This window comes from Pagrus pagrus, assembly GCF_965226575.1.
Source record: "Pagrus pagrus genome assembly, chromosome: 17".
Lineage (NCBI taxonomy): Eukaryota > Metazoa > Chordata > Actinopteri > Spariformes > Sparidae > Pagrus > Pagrus pagrus.
In genome coordinates this window covers 5,871,772-5,886,350 of record NC_140201.1, presented here as the reverse complement: position 1 = coordinate 5,886,350, position 14,579 = coordinate 5,871,772, and the positions used below count along the sequence as shown (strand labels likewise).

Below are 14,579 nucleotides of genomic sequence, written 5' to 3'. Positions count from 1 at the left end.
GTTTTTAGTCCTCATATGAATGTGTCAGTGCCATGGACTTCACTTCCTGTCATTATATGTAAATGGGAAGTTCTGTCAATCTCATGTCGAGGGAACAAGAGAGGAAGCAGCGCTCATTTCTGCAGACAGGCTGTGCAGTAGATAGATGTCCTGAACGACACAGTGAGCGTTTCTATTTGAGCAGAGACAACAGAAGCTGTTTCCCTTTTCCGTCTACAACATGAAGCTGATGAAATGCATTTTGATTGTCCAACTTAGCTGTCTTTGTCAAGGTAAGGTATACAGATGTATACATTTATAAACTTCATGAAAGTTATTTAAAAGTTATTCAGAAACTGTCTGTTCTGCTGTGAGTTCATTATTATTATCTTTATTGAAACAGGCTGTAGCCGAGACAATAATAGATTTTTTTTGGCTATATAAATTAATAACTATATTTAATGCAATTTTTCCAAATTTGATAACAAAATTAGTGACTCTCACTTAAACTGGATCAAGTTTATCCTAAACTGTAGCTTAAAGACAGCATCTAATACACGTTATTATTATTTTTAAATGAAAACCATAAAACAATAAAAGAAGGTCGTTGTTGTCAGTGAAGAGAAATTATAGAAGCTGGTACTTTCTTCTGATTTATTATCCTGTAGGTGTTGTCTTTCTAGTTTAATCTATTCATCTTGTATGAAAAGGTTGTGTGGGCGTCTTTACCTGTAAGACAGGCTTCTGTTTTTAATGGAAACTTGCCATCATACAGCCATGACGTCCTTATTAAACTGGTCCCGTTGTCATTATTGACTTGGCAAATGCTCCAAGTGCAAACAATTCATTTGGGTAAACTGCTTTTTTAGTTGTTGTGCTGCACACACTTGGAACATATTTAAAACTTAACACCAGGTCAGTTTAAAACCATCACTAGAAAATAATCCATTCCTGAATGTAACTGTCTTTAACTGTTTTCTTGATAATCCTTTTTGTGTGTGTATATATTCAGTATTTTGCTTTTTGAACTCTCTGCATCATTAGAAATAAGGGCATGCCTCCTATTTTTCCCACTCAAAAATTAAGCCACACCGTAAATTTAACATGATTAAAGAACACACTGCTATTTGAGGGGTAGAAATATTTTTAACTTCTGGCAAAAGTATTGTGAAGTCTGCAAAATTATACAATATAATATGTTATTTGGGTGCTTAAAAGTAGAAAACATGAAGTTGGTGTATTAGACAGACACACAATTGAATTCTACAAGGAGAAGATTAATGTCGTGTAAGATCTAATTTGGAAGATTAAACACAGTAAATGAATTTATTGGTGGTGTCACACCCACACTGCACGACATCCACGTGCTGAAACACAATATTCAACACAATACTTGGTCAAGCGGTTACTCTTCAAAAGTCCTGCTGTGTTTGATGTGGCGTGTGTTTTGTGTTTGTGTTGGCCTGTGTAGGTTTTACGTTCACACTGTCTTTTCCATCTTCATTTCAGCCTTGCAGAACTCATCCACTCCAACTGATGCCCCGGTGACAGCAGAGCAGGAGGAATTCAACAGTAAGTTAAATGTTTTTCTGCAGTGCAAATTATTCAGGAAGATAATCTGTCTCTCTTATTCTCTCACACACATGTACCCCCACACGCAGTTAAAGCAGAGTTTTGTACTTTACTTCTTGTCCAGAACCAGGATAAACACTTCATGCAGACGATGTATAAATTTCCTCCTCTCACTGTCACAGGATGTGGGGTGACCTGCTTGTGAAACACATCTTGGTGAATTTTGCAGGTGCAAACTAAACATTGAGACGGTGAAGAAGCGTTCTCCCACACAGACTCTGGTTTGCTCTGCAAGCGACCCTTTGCTGCTAGTTCGGTGTGGCTTTGTACTCATCTGCAGCCTCACCAGCAAAATGTTATCACAGAAACATACATTTACATTCAGAATCACTGAAATCTTGTAGTCTGATCTTAAGTACAATAATGCGAGCGGTAATAATCAGATATACTGTATTTCTCTGGAGTTTACACTTTAAAACAGAGGAAAAATTCAGTAAATTGTTTCACATTTATTGTATAGTTTAAACATGAAATATGGGTGAAGAGAGAAAGATGATTGTGTGATGTACGTATTAACCGCAGCACCACCACCACAAACACTTGCTGCCCCATTTATACGTACAGAAAGTGCTTAATGTTGCTGAACTAATCAGGTTCACTCACTCATTGCAACAACCCAAATACCCGAGAATGTCTGCAGCAGATAATCAGTACAACAACATATAAAAAATAAAGTTATATTATGTGAGAGAAAGAGGTAACAGGAGCGCTACTGGTATATATGTCATAAAAAAAGAGAAAGACCTATGAACAAAATAAAAATAAATAAATGATCCAGGTTGAAGCAAGGTGACACATTGCTGTAATTAAATTGTTTTTGATGTTTCTAGTCCGTTAAATAAATAAAATTATTAATGCCATTTTTTCTTTTGGTCACAAGTCTTCCTCCATGTTTTAAATGTATTTTATTTAAACAAAAATTAAGTAGTTATTGAATTGTAAATGTAGATGTTTAATTATCGTTGTGGGAGAATCATTGTAAATTCTGACAAAGTGATCGTACTTAAAAAAAAAAATCAGGGAAACCGATTATCTCAAAGTTACCAATGAAAGTAGACTAATAATTTTAAGTTGTTAAAACTTTTTAGCTCTTACAAGTAAAGTCAACTTTTAAAATTTACGGTGTACTTAAGGCTATGTTTTTTTTAAGTATTTCACATCATATATTTTACATGGATAAAGAAACACATTTTTACCTGAAGCATACTGTGGAATTATTTTCTATTCAAAACCCTGAAAGAAGCGTAGTACATAGCAATAATAAGTAGCATTGACAAAGTATTTAAAAGGAAAAACTTTATATTACTTTAAAGTGGCCTTTGATCCAGTTTTAGCTCTTAGTACGCCAAGGAGGTTATGTTTTCACCCGTGTCTGTTTGTCTGTTGGTTTGTCAGCAGGATTACACAAAAACGACTAAACGGTCTTCTACAAAAACTTGATAAAGGATGTGTCTCGGCTCAGAATAGACCTGAATAACTTTTGGTGTGGATTCGGATAAAGGGACAAACACAAGATTTTCCCCTCACTCTCTTTAACCTTGTGAGATCGGGCCCTTTTCGAACATTTTCAGAATAATGCACGGCTCTTGATGAAACTAATCAGGTCGGCTTAGCTGTCTGGTAACTGTGAGTGAGTCATTTATTTGTGATGTGGTGTTTTTTCTCTTTTCACCACACTGCACGGACTCACGTGCTTAAACACCAAACTCAGACATGTGGTCAGTGGTTACTCTTTAAATGAGAAACTTGTTCAGTACATAGTTAGATGTGTTTGATGCAACGTGTTGGCTAGCTTTTATAGACTTGAGGGTGTTACTACCATTAGTAGTCCTAACCCTACTGTTAGTAACCCTAACAACAAAAACAAACACCTGTCTTTGTGTGTGAGAACTCACTAAAGCCCCAAATGTGAATTAATTAATTCGCAGCTGAAAATAGTCCCCAACATATGCACTATTTTCACCTGTTTGAATAACAATAGTTTAAAAAGCTGTTTTGGGAAATCGCTGAGCTTTTTAAAAAAAATAAAATAAAATAAAACCATGCATTTGTGACCTGTTTTTAAAGATTTATGTCTTCAGTAGAGCACAGTAGACTTTGGGCTGGGTGCCACAGACAGACAGGAGAGGGAAGTGAGAAAATATGTGGTCTTTTCATGATTTATTAACTTTGTTTATATTTGCCGGACTGTTATTTTAAATTTCTTCTCCAAAACTACATAGTGTCCCTTCAAGGTTTCCAGAGAACAAGAATTGACACCTGCCCTTGAGTTTTCCTGGAGTAATCGTCACATAAATCATTTTGTGTTTCTGCCTCTGCTTGTCCTCAGGTGACCCTTACATTCACAGACACGGCGGTAAATGCAGCTTCACGCTCAGGATGCCTGGGAACAGGAGTGGTGAAGTGGTGCCATTAGCAGCAGACTCTGCAGATGTGCTGGTTGAACAGATCTGTCAGGCTCTTGACTGCGGCAGCGTCTTTAATGTGAAGAAAGCCAGCCCACTTTCCAATACCACCTGCTTCCACGACTGCTTGTACCAAGACGGCCGTTTGCAGAACTGTTCACAGAGCGTGGGAAATGGCTGCACAGTGGTTGCTGAAGCAGTTTGTGGTAAGGTTTTTACTCTCGTATGTCTTTTAATCATTGTTAAATCTGTTTTTTTTTTTTTAAGTATTAAAGCTGAACTTGAGAACTTTGCACAGATGGTTTTGAGAAGAAGCTGTAAGATATTTTATTTTGTTCAACACAAGTATTAATCTTTTATTTCTCCCTAATTTATCACAGTAAGTGAGCATAACAACACAATATAATATTGGTAAAAGAGGAGAACCTACAGGATGTAGAGAGAAGAGCTAGATTACAGCTTTATCAACGTATCATTGTGAATCAAATGTTGATTTCACAATGTAACGGCTACGTCATAATGAAACTATGAGTGTGGAGACAGGTTCCATAGAAGCTGTTTTTTTTAACAATAACATTTCCCAGTAAAAACTGTACCTGGTCGGTCAGGTTGGCAGCCTGGCACCATTTCTGCTTTCACATGTCTATGGTGGCAAATTTGACAGCACACATAAACCCTTCATATAAATACCAAGTGCCACAATTAACTCCCAAAACTATAGTTATAGTTAAAATTATTTAATATCCATTGAACAATTAATTTTAGTATTTTAATTTAAAGTGTAAAGTGAGACTGTCTTCTGTGTTTCAGGCCTTTTGAATCATTTTTGGGGCAAACAAAACCATCCTGTTGCCAACATATTAAGCCTACATACCATTTTTTTCTTTTTTAATAAACAACAAGACAAGGATAGCAGCAAGAACTCACATTTTAAACTTTATAACATGGCAGTCTCAGCTCCTCGTACAAGAGAAGGAAATAAGTAGATAATGCCTGATTTTGGATGTTTGGATAACCTCCCATAAAACTATTAACAAGGCTACCCCTTCCTGTCATCACAAGCAGATAAACTGACACCATGATAATGTCCTCAGGCCACCAGGCTGTGCGGCTGGCAGGAGGTTCGGACCGCTGTGCCGGACGGGTGGAGCTGTGGGGGAATGGGAAATGGGGCACGGTGTGTGACGACCAGTGGGACCTGCGGGATGCTGACGTGGTGTGCGCCCAGCTCGGCTGTGGTTACGCCCTCAGTGTGACGGGACAGGATGGCTCCTTCCCTCCAGGCAGAGGACCGGTCCACCTGGACGAGCTGAACTGTACGGGCAAGGAGGAGAACCTGTGGGCCTGTCCGAGGACAGAGGACGAGTCTGACTGCGGACACAAAGAGGATGCTGGTGTCGTCTGTTCAGGTCACAGTCCAGTTCAACAGACATATTCTTACTTAACAGAAACATGAGTAGACATTAGGGATGCATGATGCCATTATCGGCCAGATATTGGCATTATTTGATAATTATTAAATCATCCTCTTTGCTCACTACATCTTAGCCTTTCTTATCCTCAGGTGTGCAAATACTACAATTTAGTAACTTTATAAAAAACAACTATTGTTTGGCTGAAAAAAAATCCATAACATGCGTCCCTAATAGATATATAAAATAATAAAATGACAAAATCTGGAAAGTTAATTGTTGACCTTGGAAACAAAAGTTTGACAAATAAATCCACTAACTATCTTTCTGGAGCTATTTCGCCAGATAACATGCTGCATCAGAGCGAAAGTAGCAGTTTTTTAAATTAATTTATTTTATCAGCAATCAGATAAAAAAAAAACAAAAAAACACTCAATCTGATAATCAGTCAAACTGCAGCATCTGCAACAGAAAATGCAATGTTGTTCCTCTAGTTTCACAGTTCGTATTTCTCTTGTGTCTCTATGCAGAGATGAGAGCAATGAGACTGACTGGAGGTCTGGACCGCTGCGCTGGTAAAGTGGAAGTCCACCGTAATGGCAGCTGGGGGACGGTGTGCGATAACTGCTGGAACAAAAACATGGCCTCCATGGTGTGCTCCATGCTGCAGTGTGGCGAGCCGATGCAATATTCCCAGTTTGTTCCTCCTCTCCTTCACAACAACGGCACACTGTGGTTCTATTCGTGCTATCAAAACGAGCAGAATCTGTGGCAGTGCGTTGAGAGAGCCAATAAAACACATCTGTGCGCGTCATCCAAAGCATCTGGTGTCGTCTGTAATGGTGAGTAACACGGTTTTTATCCACATGTGCACATGTGAAAATACCAGGTTTGACTGAAATATTAAATAAATCATTTTTTACTTTTATACTTTTATGCACAATATTAGGGATCAAAAGAAGCTCTTTTTTTGTGAATTCAAAAGATATAATTACCTTGTTTCCAGCTAATGCTATAAAATAATATCCTTTCAATACAGGTGACACATTTTACATGCTTAACACAAATATCTGATCATTTCCAGATGCCTTTTAATTTTTTAACAGTAATATAATGTCACAGAAAAAAGCTTAAATTACAACATTTAATTCCCAACCTCAATCTTCCTGTATTTTCTGGGTTGCTGTTCAGTATTTACAAAATCATATCATTCTAGAAATATTCAGTTAATTCTGAGCTCATTTTGCTTTTATAGATAAAACAGGTGAACATTTGATTCTTTAATTCCTTTAACTGTTAAACTGAAAAAAAAAAAAGAAGTTATTTTTGTCCTGCAGGTTCCCTCGGGTTTCCTGAAGTCACCACAGCCACCACAGCTAACGCAACTGTGCCGATCAGCTGGACGACCGGTAAATATTTTAATTTTGTTTTCTGGCTAAAACAGACACATATTACATTATATTTATACACGTTACTTTAAATATTCTTTGGCTCATACTGTCATGTTAAAACATTGAAATGTTATTTGTATCACAAGATATTTTTACGTTATTACAGCATACAAACTAATGACAAGTTATGACAAGAAACCTTTCTTATTATAACAATGTAATACTATAATACTAATATATAATACCTTCATATGACGTGAAAATGCCGTGTTATAACAATGAAATTTTTGTGTTATAACCTCATGGTGATTACTTTTTCTGGTTTGGCAGCAATGTGCTTCCGTACAGTTCACCCCAAAATCAAAAATACATATTTTTCCTTTACCCTGCTGTTTATCCAGGTTGTTTTGGTGTGAGTTAAAAAGTTTTGGAGATGTCGGCCTTCTCTTGAATATGATGGAGCTAGATCTAGTCTTGAAACAACTACCGGATGACGGTGTGTATTCTTTCTTCTGAAGGTGCGCCCACGCTCGGCCCGCCTGAAGGCTTCTCCTTACCGTCTGTAGAGCTTCTCGGCACCATCACTGTTTGTCTGCTGCTCCTCGTGTTTCTCATCACGAACACGGTGCTCTGCTGCCATTACAGAAGAAGACACGGTTGGTTTTCTCCTCACTTCAGTCTCACTCCTTTCATCTAGATAGTCAATCATTGTTAAGATTAAAAAATGTCTTTATTAGACAGCAGACACGCCAGACACAGTTGAACACACAGCATGAGCTGGACAGTTCATACAATAATAGTCTACATCTTGGTCATTATGTCCACAGCGCTCTTGCTCCATCAGACGCGCTCCGCCCCGCGACAGTCCTCTGAACATCACCACAACAGCCACACGGACAATGTCAACCTCATCAGTGTCAAGACTACCACACCGCAGACGGACGGTCAGTGCCTGGAGAATATTATAGATAAAAAAACTGGATGTGTGAGCAGAATTTAATACTAACACAACTCTTTTCTTTCTTTATACCCTGCAAATATATGTATTTGAATTCAGTGATGAGAAAGTTTCACGCTTGTGCAGCGTCTACAGAATATATAGTCATCTCACCAAGTCCTTTTTGTGTGTTTGTCTCAAAAAGCCCCCTCCGACCCCAGGTATCTTTGGACCCAGCTTAGTAGTGTTGACAGCACGTCAGTAGATACAGACTATGAGCAGTTTGACCCAAGCAATGAGCCGTCTGTCCCTTTATCAACCTTTCGGAGTGAGCTACCTTCTTTTATTTCCTCTCCATTTTTATTTAATCCTGTGTGTTTTTCTCAATCTTTGCCTCTTGAGATGTTTTTCTCGATGTGTTGCTGCATTTTGCGGTTGAGGATGCTGTACTGTACGTTGTGTGTACGCGTGTGCAGTCTGTGCAGATCAATGCACTGGATGTTTGCAGGATGATTAAATCGAGGCTTCGTGTGCATCATTCTGTATCCAGATTCTCAGAGGTACAGAACAGATGTGAACCCTTTGATGCAGCCCTCAGGTCTCGACACCCTCTGTGAGGAAGGTGAGTCACTGTTAGTTTGCAGAGATGTTACAAAGAGAACGAGGTTTACACCCTTGCAGATCAAGATGATGTTCCAGGAACCATCAGAGGGAGTTTTAATCATGGCTGGGACTTTCTGAATGCTTCAACGTGTAGGAGTGTTGCATAAATGTCTTCTTTTGAGTTTCATGGGAATACTACTGCATATAGTCGTATAAAGCCTTTTGTGGCTCCAGTAGAAGCCGCATGTAGTCTCATAAATCACCTCCAGTGATGTCGCTTAGTGGCTGAGCTGCATGTGGGTAACGTAGGAGCGAGGAAGAAGAATGCATGGAGAGAGAAAGGCGATATCTCTGGTTCTGCTGTATCGATTTTGATGAGTCCAGCAGTGTTATAGGAGTTGAATGCTAGAACAGTGGACTGCTTTACAAAATGTGGCTCCTAGATTACCCACAATGCATCTTAGCCACTGAGTCACCAAGCCACAAAATGCTTAAAGGGGCACTATGTCGTTTTGGATAAGAAATACAAAGTCTGAATTTTAATATTTACAATTTCAGAGTAAAATAAAGTCCCCAGAACACTGTTTGAAGGTAGAAAGGTGGCAGGGTCCGCCACATATTAACAAAGTAAAACAGTATGAAACTGTGTTGTCCTTCATGGTCAGTTTGTTTATTCAGTCATGAAAACAAAGAGAGTTTGTTTATTTAGTTTGTTTAGATATAAAACATAGAGAAAGAGAGCGTCTGGCTTGTAAAAGACATTGGTTCACCATTTTTCTTTCTGTACTGGATAGAGAACAATTGTCTGGATAAATGCTTAATATGCACAGTTTAGGACTAACAGGTATTGAGGAAGATGCAATTTGAGAGATATATTGCATCACCAAACTCCAGAATCTTTCCACACTTCCATAAGCAGTGAAAAAAGACCTGTACATTTACTTTAATGTTTAAATTGATGGCGTTATTCAAGCGTTAAACTTTTTGAGCCATAAAATTATATTATACCTTTTACAAGAGGTGTGCTTGTTAAATTATACTTTGTCTTTAATGTCTTATTTTGATTTTATTTTTCAGGGAATGAGCCCAAAAATGCTCTGATGGGAGCCTTCACGAGTTATAACGGGGAACCTCAATATGCCCGAGTGTCAAAGATCTCAGTGGACTCCTTCGACAGCTCCAGCACCTCCTCTGGGGAATGCTACGAAAACACAAACGGCTACGTCAAGGTCGACCCCGGTCAGTCGACTTCACTCACCTGCTTCACCTTCACCATAAATGAATGATGGGATGATGATTTTTAAATGAATTGTATGAAGATTAATGAGCAGCTCTTTACTTCAAAAGGAAAGTGGCAGGAATATTCACACCGTTCATGTGTTTTCCCATAAATTTGGCAATTTTGAATATCAATTCTAACATGCGTATTGCTGGTTGTAGCTCAGAGTCCCACACTTACGACTTAAAGCTCTGTGTTTCACTTCTCTTTACGTAGAAAGATGTGAAAACTGACTGTGTCAAAAAGCTCTCACAGGACAGATTAATACCTGACCTCTGCTCTCACTATCTCCAGAGCCAGGACCGAGCCAGTCATCTGCTGTCAACGATGCTTTTGATCCTGTAAGGGACAACGATCAATTTTTCTTTGGACAAACAACAAGCATGCACAATCCAGGTACAGATGTTACAGCAACAGATGTAACACATGAAGAAAAGTAAGATCCACAACATTTGCTGATCTTTGTTACTGTCCGATCATCAGGGAATGAAGATGACATCTACTCCCCTGTGAGCCCCGACCAGCATTCTTCATCTGATGATGACTACGATGACATCGGCACCTAACGGCGAACAGAGGATTTAACTTCAGCACCACAGAGAGACGAACAAAGAGTATCAGACTGAAGCGAATGTTGCAAAACTGCACTGAAAGGAAACTTTAAGACGTGTTTAGACTGAGGAAACCTGAGAAGCATCGTTGGGTGGTGTGTAGGCTCTAACGGGAGACTCAACATCAAACCTAGAAGTTACGGTATGTGTTGGCGTTCTCTGAATGTAGTAGAAGCTGCAACAGTTGTACTGTGCGCCGTTTTAGATTTTATTATATTTAACTAGTATGTTTTCAGTTTTCAATAACAAATATGTATTGTAAATATTGTGCTAATGTTTGGATTTAAGTTCAATCAAACTACTGAGTTATATATCGTTAGCTGTGATGTGCACTGCATGGCTGAAAATATGAAGACACATAAACTTTCTTAAACCATCTGCTACTTTAACAGCCTCCACTCGTTAAAGATGCACTGTGTAGTTTCGGGAAAGACATTTTGAATCAGAAGAGAAATCACTGACTGTTTTTTTTAATTTTTTTTTTATGCCTAAACAAACTAAATAAACAAACTCTCTTTGTTTTCATGACTGAATAAACAAACTGACCTTAAAGGACGACACAATTTCATACTGTTTTACTTTGTTTGTATTTAAACTACATAGTGCACCTTTAAGTAAGGCTTTCCACAATTTTCGGGACCTGATCTGCTCCCATTCAGCCACAAGAACGTTGGTGAGGTTGTACTTGGTTATAAGGATACTTCAAAGATACAGTAGTTTTGGGGAATTTTACAGTTTTTCCTACTTTCCCAAAGTCAGACGTTAATAAAATGCCTTTTTAAAAATGTATTATCTGAAATCTGTAATATGAAATTCTGTCAAATAGTAGTATTAGGCCATCACATAACTTAATTATGATCCCACAGTCATCCAGAATTGATCCAGAAATGATTCAGAATCAGATTCAGACAACCCAATTTTTCTAATTATTGGACTCAGTGTTGTTTTTTCTTTTTTAAATCTGATATGATAAATTAATTTTAAAAAAAGTACCTCAAAATTGTGCTTAAGTACAGTACTTGAGTAAATGTACTTAGTTACATTCCATCACTGCACCCATGCAACTCCAAGAACTCATAGGCAAGATATTCATATGTCCGAGTTTTAGACTCTGAACACCTCTGGTCTAAAATCTAATTTTTCTCCTTAATTGGAACTAATGTGCACAGTTCAAACCATATAAACACATGAACATATGTGTCCTCATACTTTTGACCATATAGTGTGTTCAATGTGCTCATATTTGCAACAAATCATCCTGTGTAATCAAACTATTGAGTTGCACCACAAGGTGGCACTACAGGCTTGTAGTTAACTAAAGGTTTACGTGCCTGACAGAGGGAAAAAAAAACTTGTAATGCCATAAAATGTTTGCCAAGGCATCTTTTCCAGGCTGTAAAGCTTTGTGACAAACACCCATACGCACTGAGTGAGGGAGAAGTCAAAACAATGCACCGAGGGGGACTCTGGATCCTGATCAACATAAACCAAAAGAGCAGTTTGAAGCCAGACCTGGCACGGCGCTTCTCGGCCCATTACATCTGCAGCAGCTGCAGAGCATCAACGCTTCCTCCTGATGCCTTGAATCAAAGTGATGTCTTGTTTTGTGGAGGTAAATATGACAAACTGCCTCAAAGCACCTGTGAAACTTTTAATAGCGGTGGCGAATGCACAGATGAACATGGATTAGCTTCGGCGTGAGAAGTGGGAGTGATGATGCATGAGACTGATAACCAGCAGAATGGGGTGTTTTTTTGACTGGAAGGTATTTGGCAAGGAAGAGTAGGAGGTTAAGTGTGTGTGGAGGCGAGAGGAAGGGGGGGCGAAGCGGAGTAGAAAAAAGGAGGAGGTGGACGGAGAAGTCGGCGAAGATAAAACGTGTCTGAGGGAATCATATATTACAGTCAAATTTAGTCCAGAGCTCTGCATCGAGATAAACAGGCGAATTAACGACCAGATCTCCTTATGAAACTCAATCTCTTTCACATGCCAGAGGGTCCAGCACACACACACACACACACACACACACACACACACACACACACACACACACACACACACACACACACACACACCACTTAACAGAGATTCCATCTAAAAGTATGCAGTTTGATATATTGCAGATCCTCCTCGAACAGTTTGCTTTTGTTCCATTCTGCTCTCAACGATTGATAAATCGGAATCTTAAAATCTGTGGATTTACAGTCCTGATTAACATCAAGGGGGAGAAATGTGCTGCACCAGTATTTCAAGTAGCTCGCAGTATTTGAGGGATTAGAAGATCAACCCTCTGTTTTTACTTTGTTCATTAAATCAGTTACACACAAAGGATTACAGCTCCTTAAGTCCCTAAGTTGCTTAAAGTGTCCCGACAACTGATCCGGGCAGAGTTTAAACTTTTGAACTCTGTTTGTTGAAAGATGCCTGGAGACGACAGTACGTGCCTGCAAACATTATATAGGGCATACTAGAACCTGAAATTACAGCTGCTGCACTCTGCTTGGGTTTGTCATCCTCCTGTATAACTTTATGTGAACAATATTGCAACAACAGGAGTGTGGTCAGGTCCTTTCTACCTTTATAATGGGGAATCTGTTGACTAGACGTGTTTCATTTACAGCTGTTAAAGTTCTTATGTCTGTTGTTTTACAGTAATAACATATTCATAATTAAGTCGGTGGGACCACAGGATGTTAGGAACATAGAACCCTTTGTCATGTTCCCATTATGTACCATATAAATCTGGGTTACAAAGGGCCCTAGAAACATAGGAACCGGAAAACATAGCACCTCAGGAACATAGAAATATGGGGACATAGGACACTGGGAACATTGGACCCTGGGAACATAAGACCTTGCAGAACTAGGACACTGGGAACACAGGACCCTTTGTCTAACCCAACGCAACTTCGTATCCACTATTTCTTTAATCAGTCTTTCTGAAAAACTGGTCCAAACTGTCCATATTCTGAGACGCATGATTTTAAGTATCAGCGTTGTAACAAATGTCAAAAGTGTTTTCTTGCTTCTGCCCTCTACTGGCCAAAAAACCCTGATTCCTGCAGTTTTTCTGTGATTATCAAGAGGTAGTTTTTTGGCTTTATTGTTATATGAAGCGAAGACCACATTTGTTATCTTACTTTTTATGAACTTGCTGTTAATTTTGTGAATAAAAATGCACTTTCACCTCAATAAAGCAACTGTGATGCTGTTCAGAAACTCTCTTCTTGAAGTATGAGTGTACAGTTTGTATGTATAATGTATCATTTGAGGAATAAAACATTACATTATTGAATAACCTATTGCTGAAATACAGTTTATTAACAAGACTATTAGAAATACTTCAAATCAGGCTTTAAGTTCTGTTACAACAATAAGAAGAAAATGCAAAACCACATGCTCTAACATGTCTAATTAGTGTCTCACTTCACTGTGACCTTGTAGGTTTTGCTCTTGACTTGGCCTTTGTATTGGCACTGCTCTTTGATTACCAGGGACATGTTGCAGGATGGACTGCAGCCAGTGAAATGCAGTGAGGTCATCAGTTTAGGTAGAGCCCCAGATGGTAAAAGACCCGGGCGAAAAATCCCCCTCAGCTTATTAATCAAAGCCTTTTTTCCTTTGGCCGAGCGATGGCTAAGATTTATACTAATTCACTAATATTCCCCTCTCCTGATTAGTCACTCTCACAGTGAATCAGCCTGTAGTTTGGTTGTAAAGGACCTTACAGGCTGAAGATTGGGTGCACTTGCGAGGCCCAGTAATAGTGTTGATTACTCCTCACTCATTAGGTTGCTTTCACTGCCGCCGCTAAGCCCTCATCAGGAGCTTTTTGGCTGAGCGGCCGGGCAGGGGCCCTGATCCAATTCACCTTTAAAGTTCAGTGGACCTGTCTGGGTTGCCACGGGTCAGTGCATCGCTCTCCATGCTGTGCACTCCCAGAGAGGCCCTCATTACCTCATTTCCTGTTACTACTGTACCAGACAAGAGCTTGAATCTCATGGTTTGGTTGTGTGAAGTTTGCAGTGTTGGTCGCAGATGGTATATTTAAACTTTGGAAGAAAACACTTGTTAAATTGACGTCTTTGGAGAAGAATGAACTTGATAATCGGTCATAATTAGCAGTGTACGGTGGCCCTGAGGTTCAAAACACAACACCAAATGAAACACGTAAACAAACAGACAAAACATTTCTGACAACACATTAATGAATTAGAAAAGCCAACATTTTAGAAAACGTGACATTTATGAAAACACATCATTTTACAAAACACATTAATACATTTGAAAACGCAATTTTTTGGGGGGAAAACAACAAAAACAAACCAGA

The 14,579-nt window shown here is 38.9% G+C and overlaps 1 protein-coding gene across 2 annotated transcripts; it reads left to right on the top strand.

Moving 5' to 3' along the window:
* The first annotated feature begins 181 nt into the window (after positions 1-181).
* On the top strand, positions 182-11,099 carry LOC311272719 (T-cell differentiation antigen CD6-like). 2 transcript variants are annotated; one of them, XM_084379303.1, is made up of 13 exons: positions 182-272; positions 1,489-1,551; positions 3,941-4,222; positions 5,111-5,425; positions 5,959-6,270; positions 6,766-6,837; positions 7,338-7,475; positions 7,647-7,763; positions 7,962-8,084; positions 8,307-8,378; positions 9,437-9,598; positions 9,933-10,034; positions 10,122-11,099. In XM_084379303.1, exons 1-13 carry the CDS (start codon positions 221-223, stop codon positions 10,202-10,204), a joined length of 1,893 nt encoding a protein of 630 aa, XP_084235429.1. In that variant the 5' UTR covers positions 182-220; the 3' UTR covers positions 10,205-11,099. The 2 variants fall into 2 exon arrangements, with proteins under 2 accessions (XP_084235429.1, XP_084235430.1); XM_084379304.1 differs by lacking the exon at positions 7,962-8,084.
* The last annotated feature ends 3,480 nt before the right edge of the window (positions 11,100-14,579 follow it).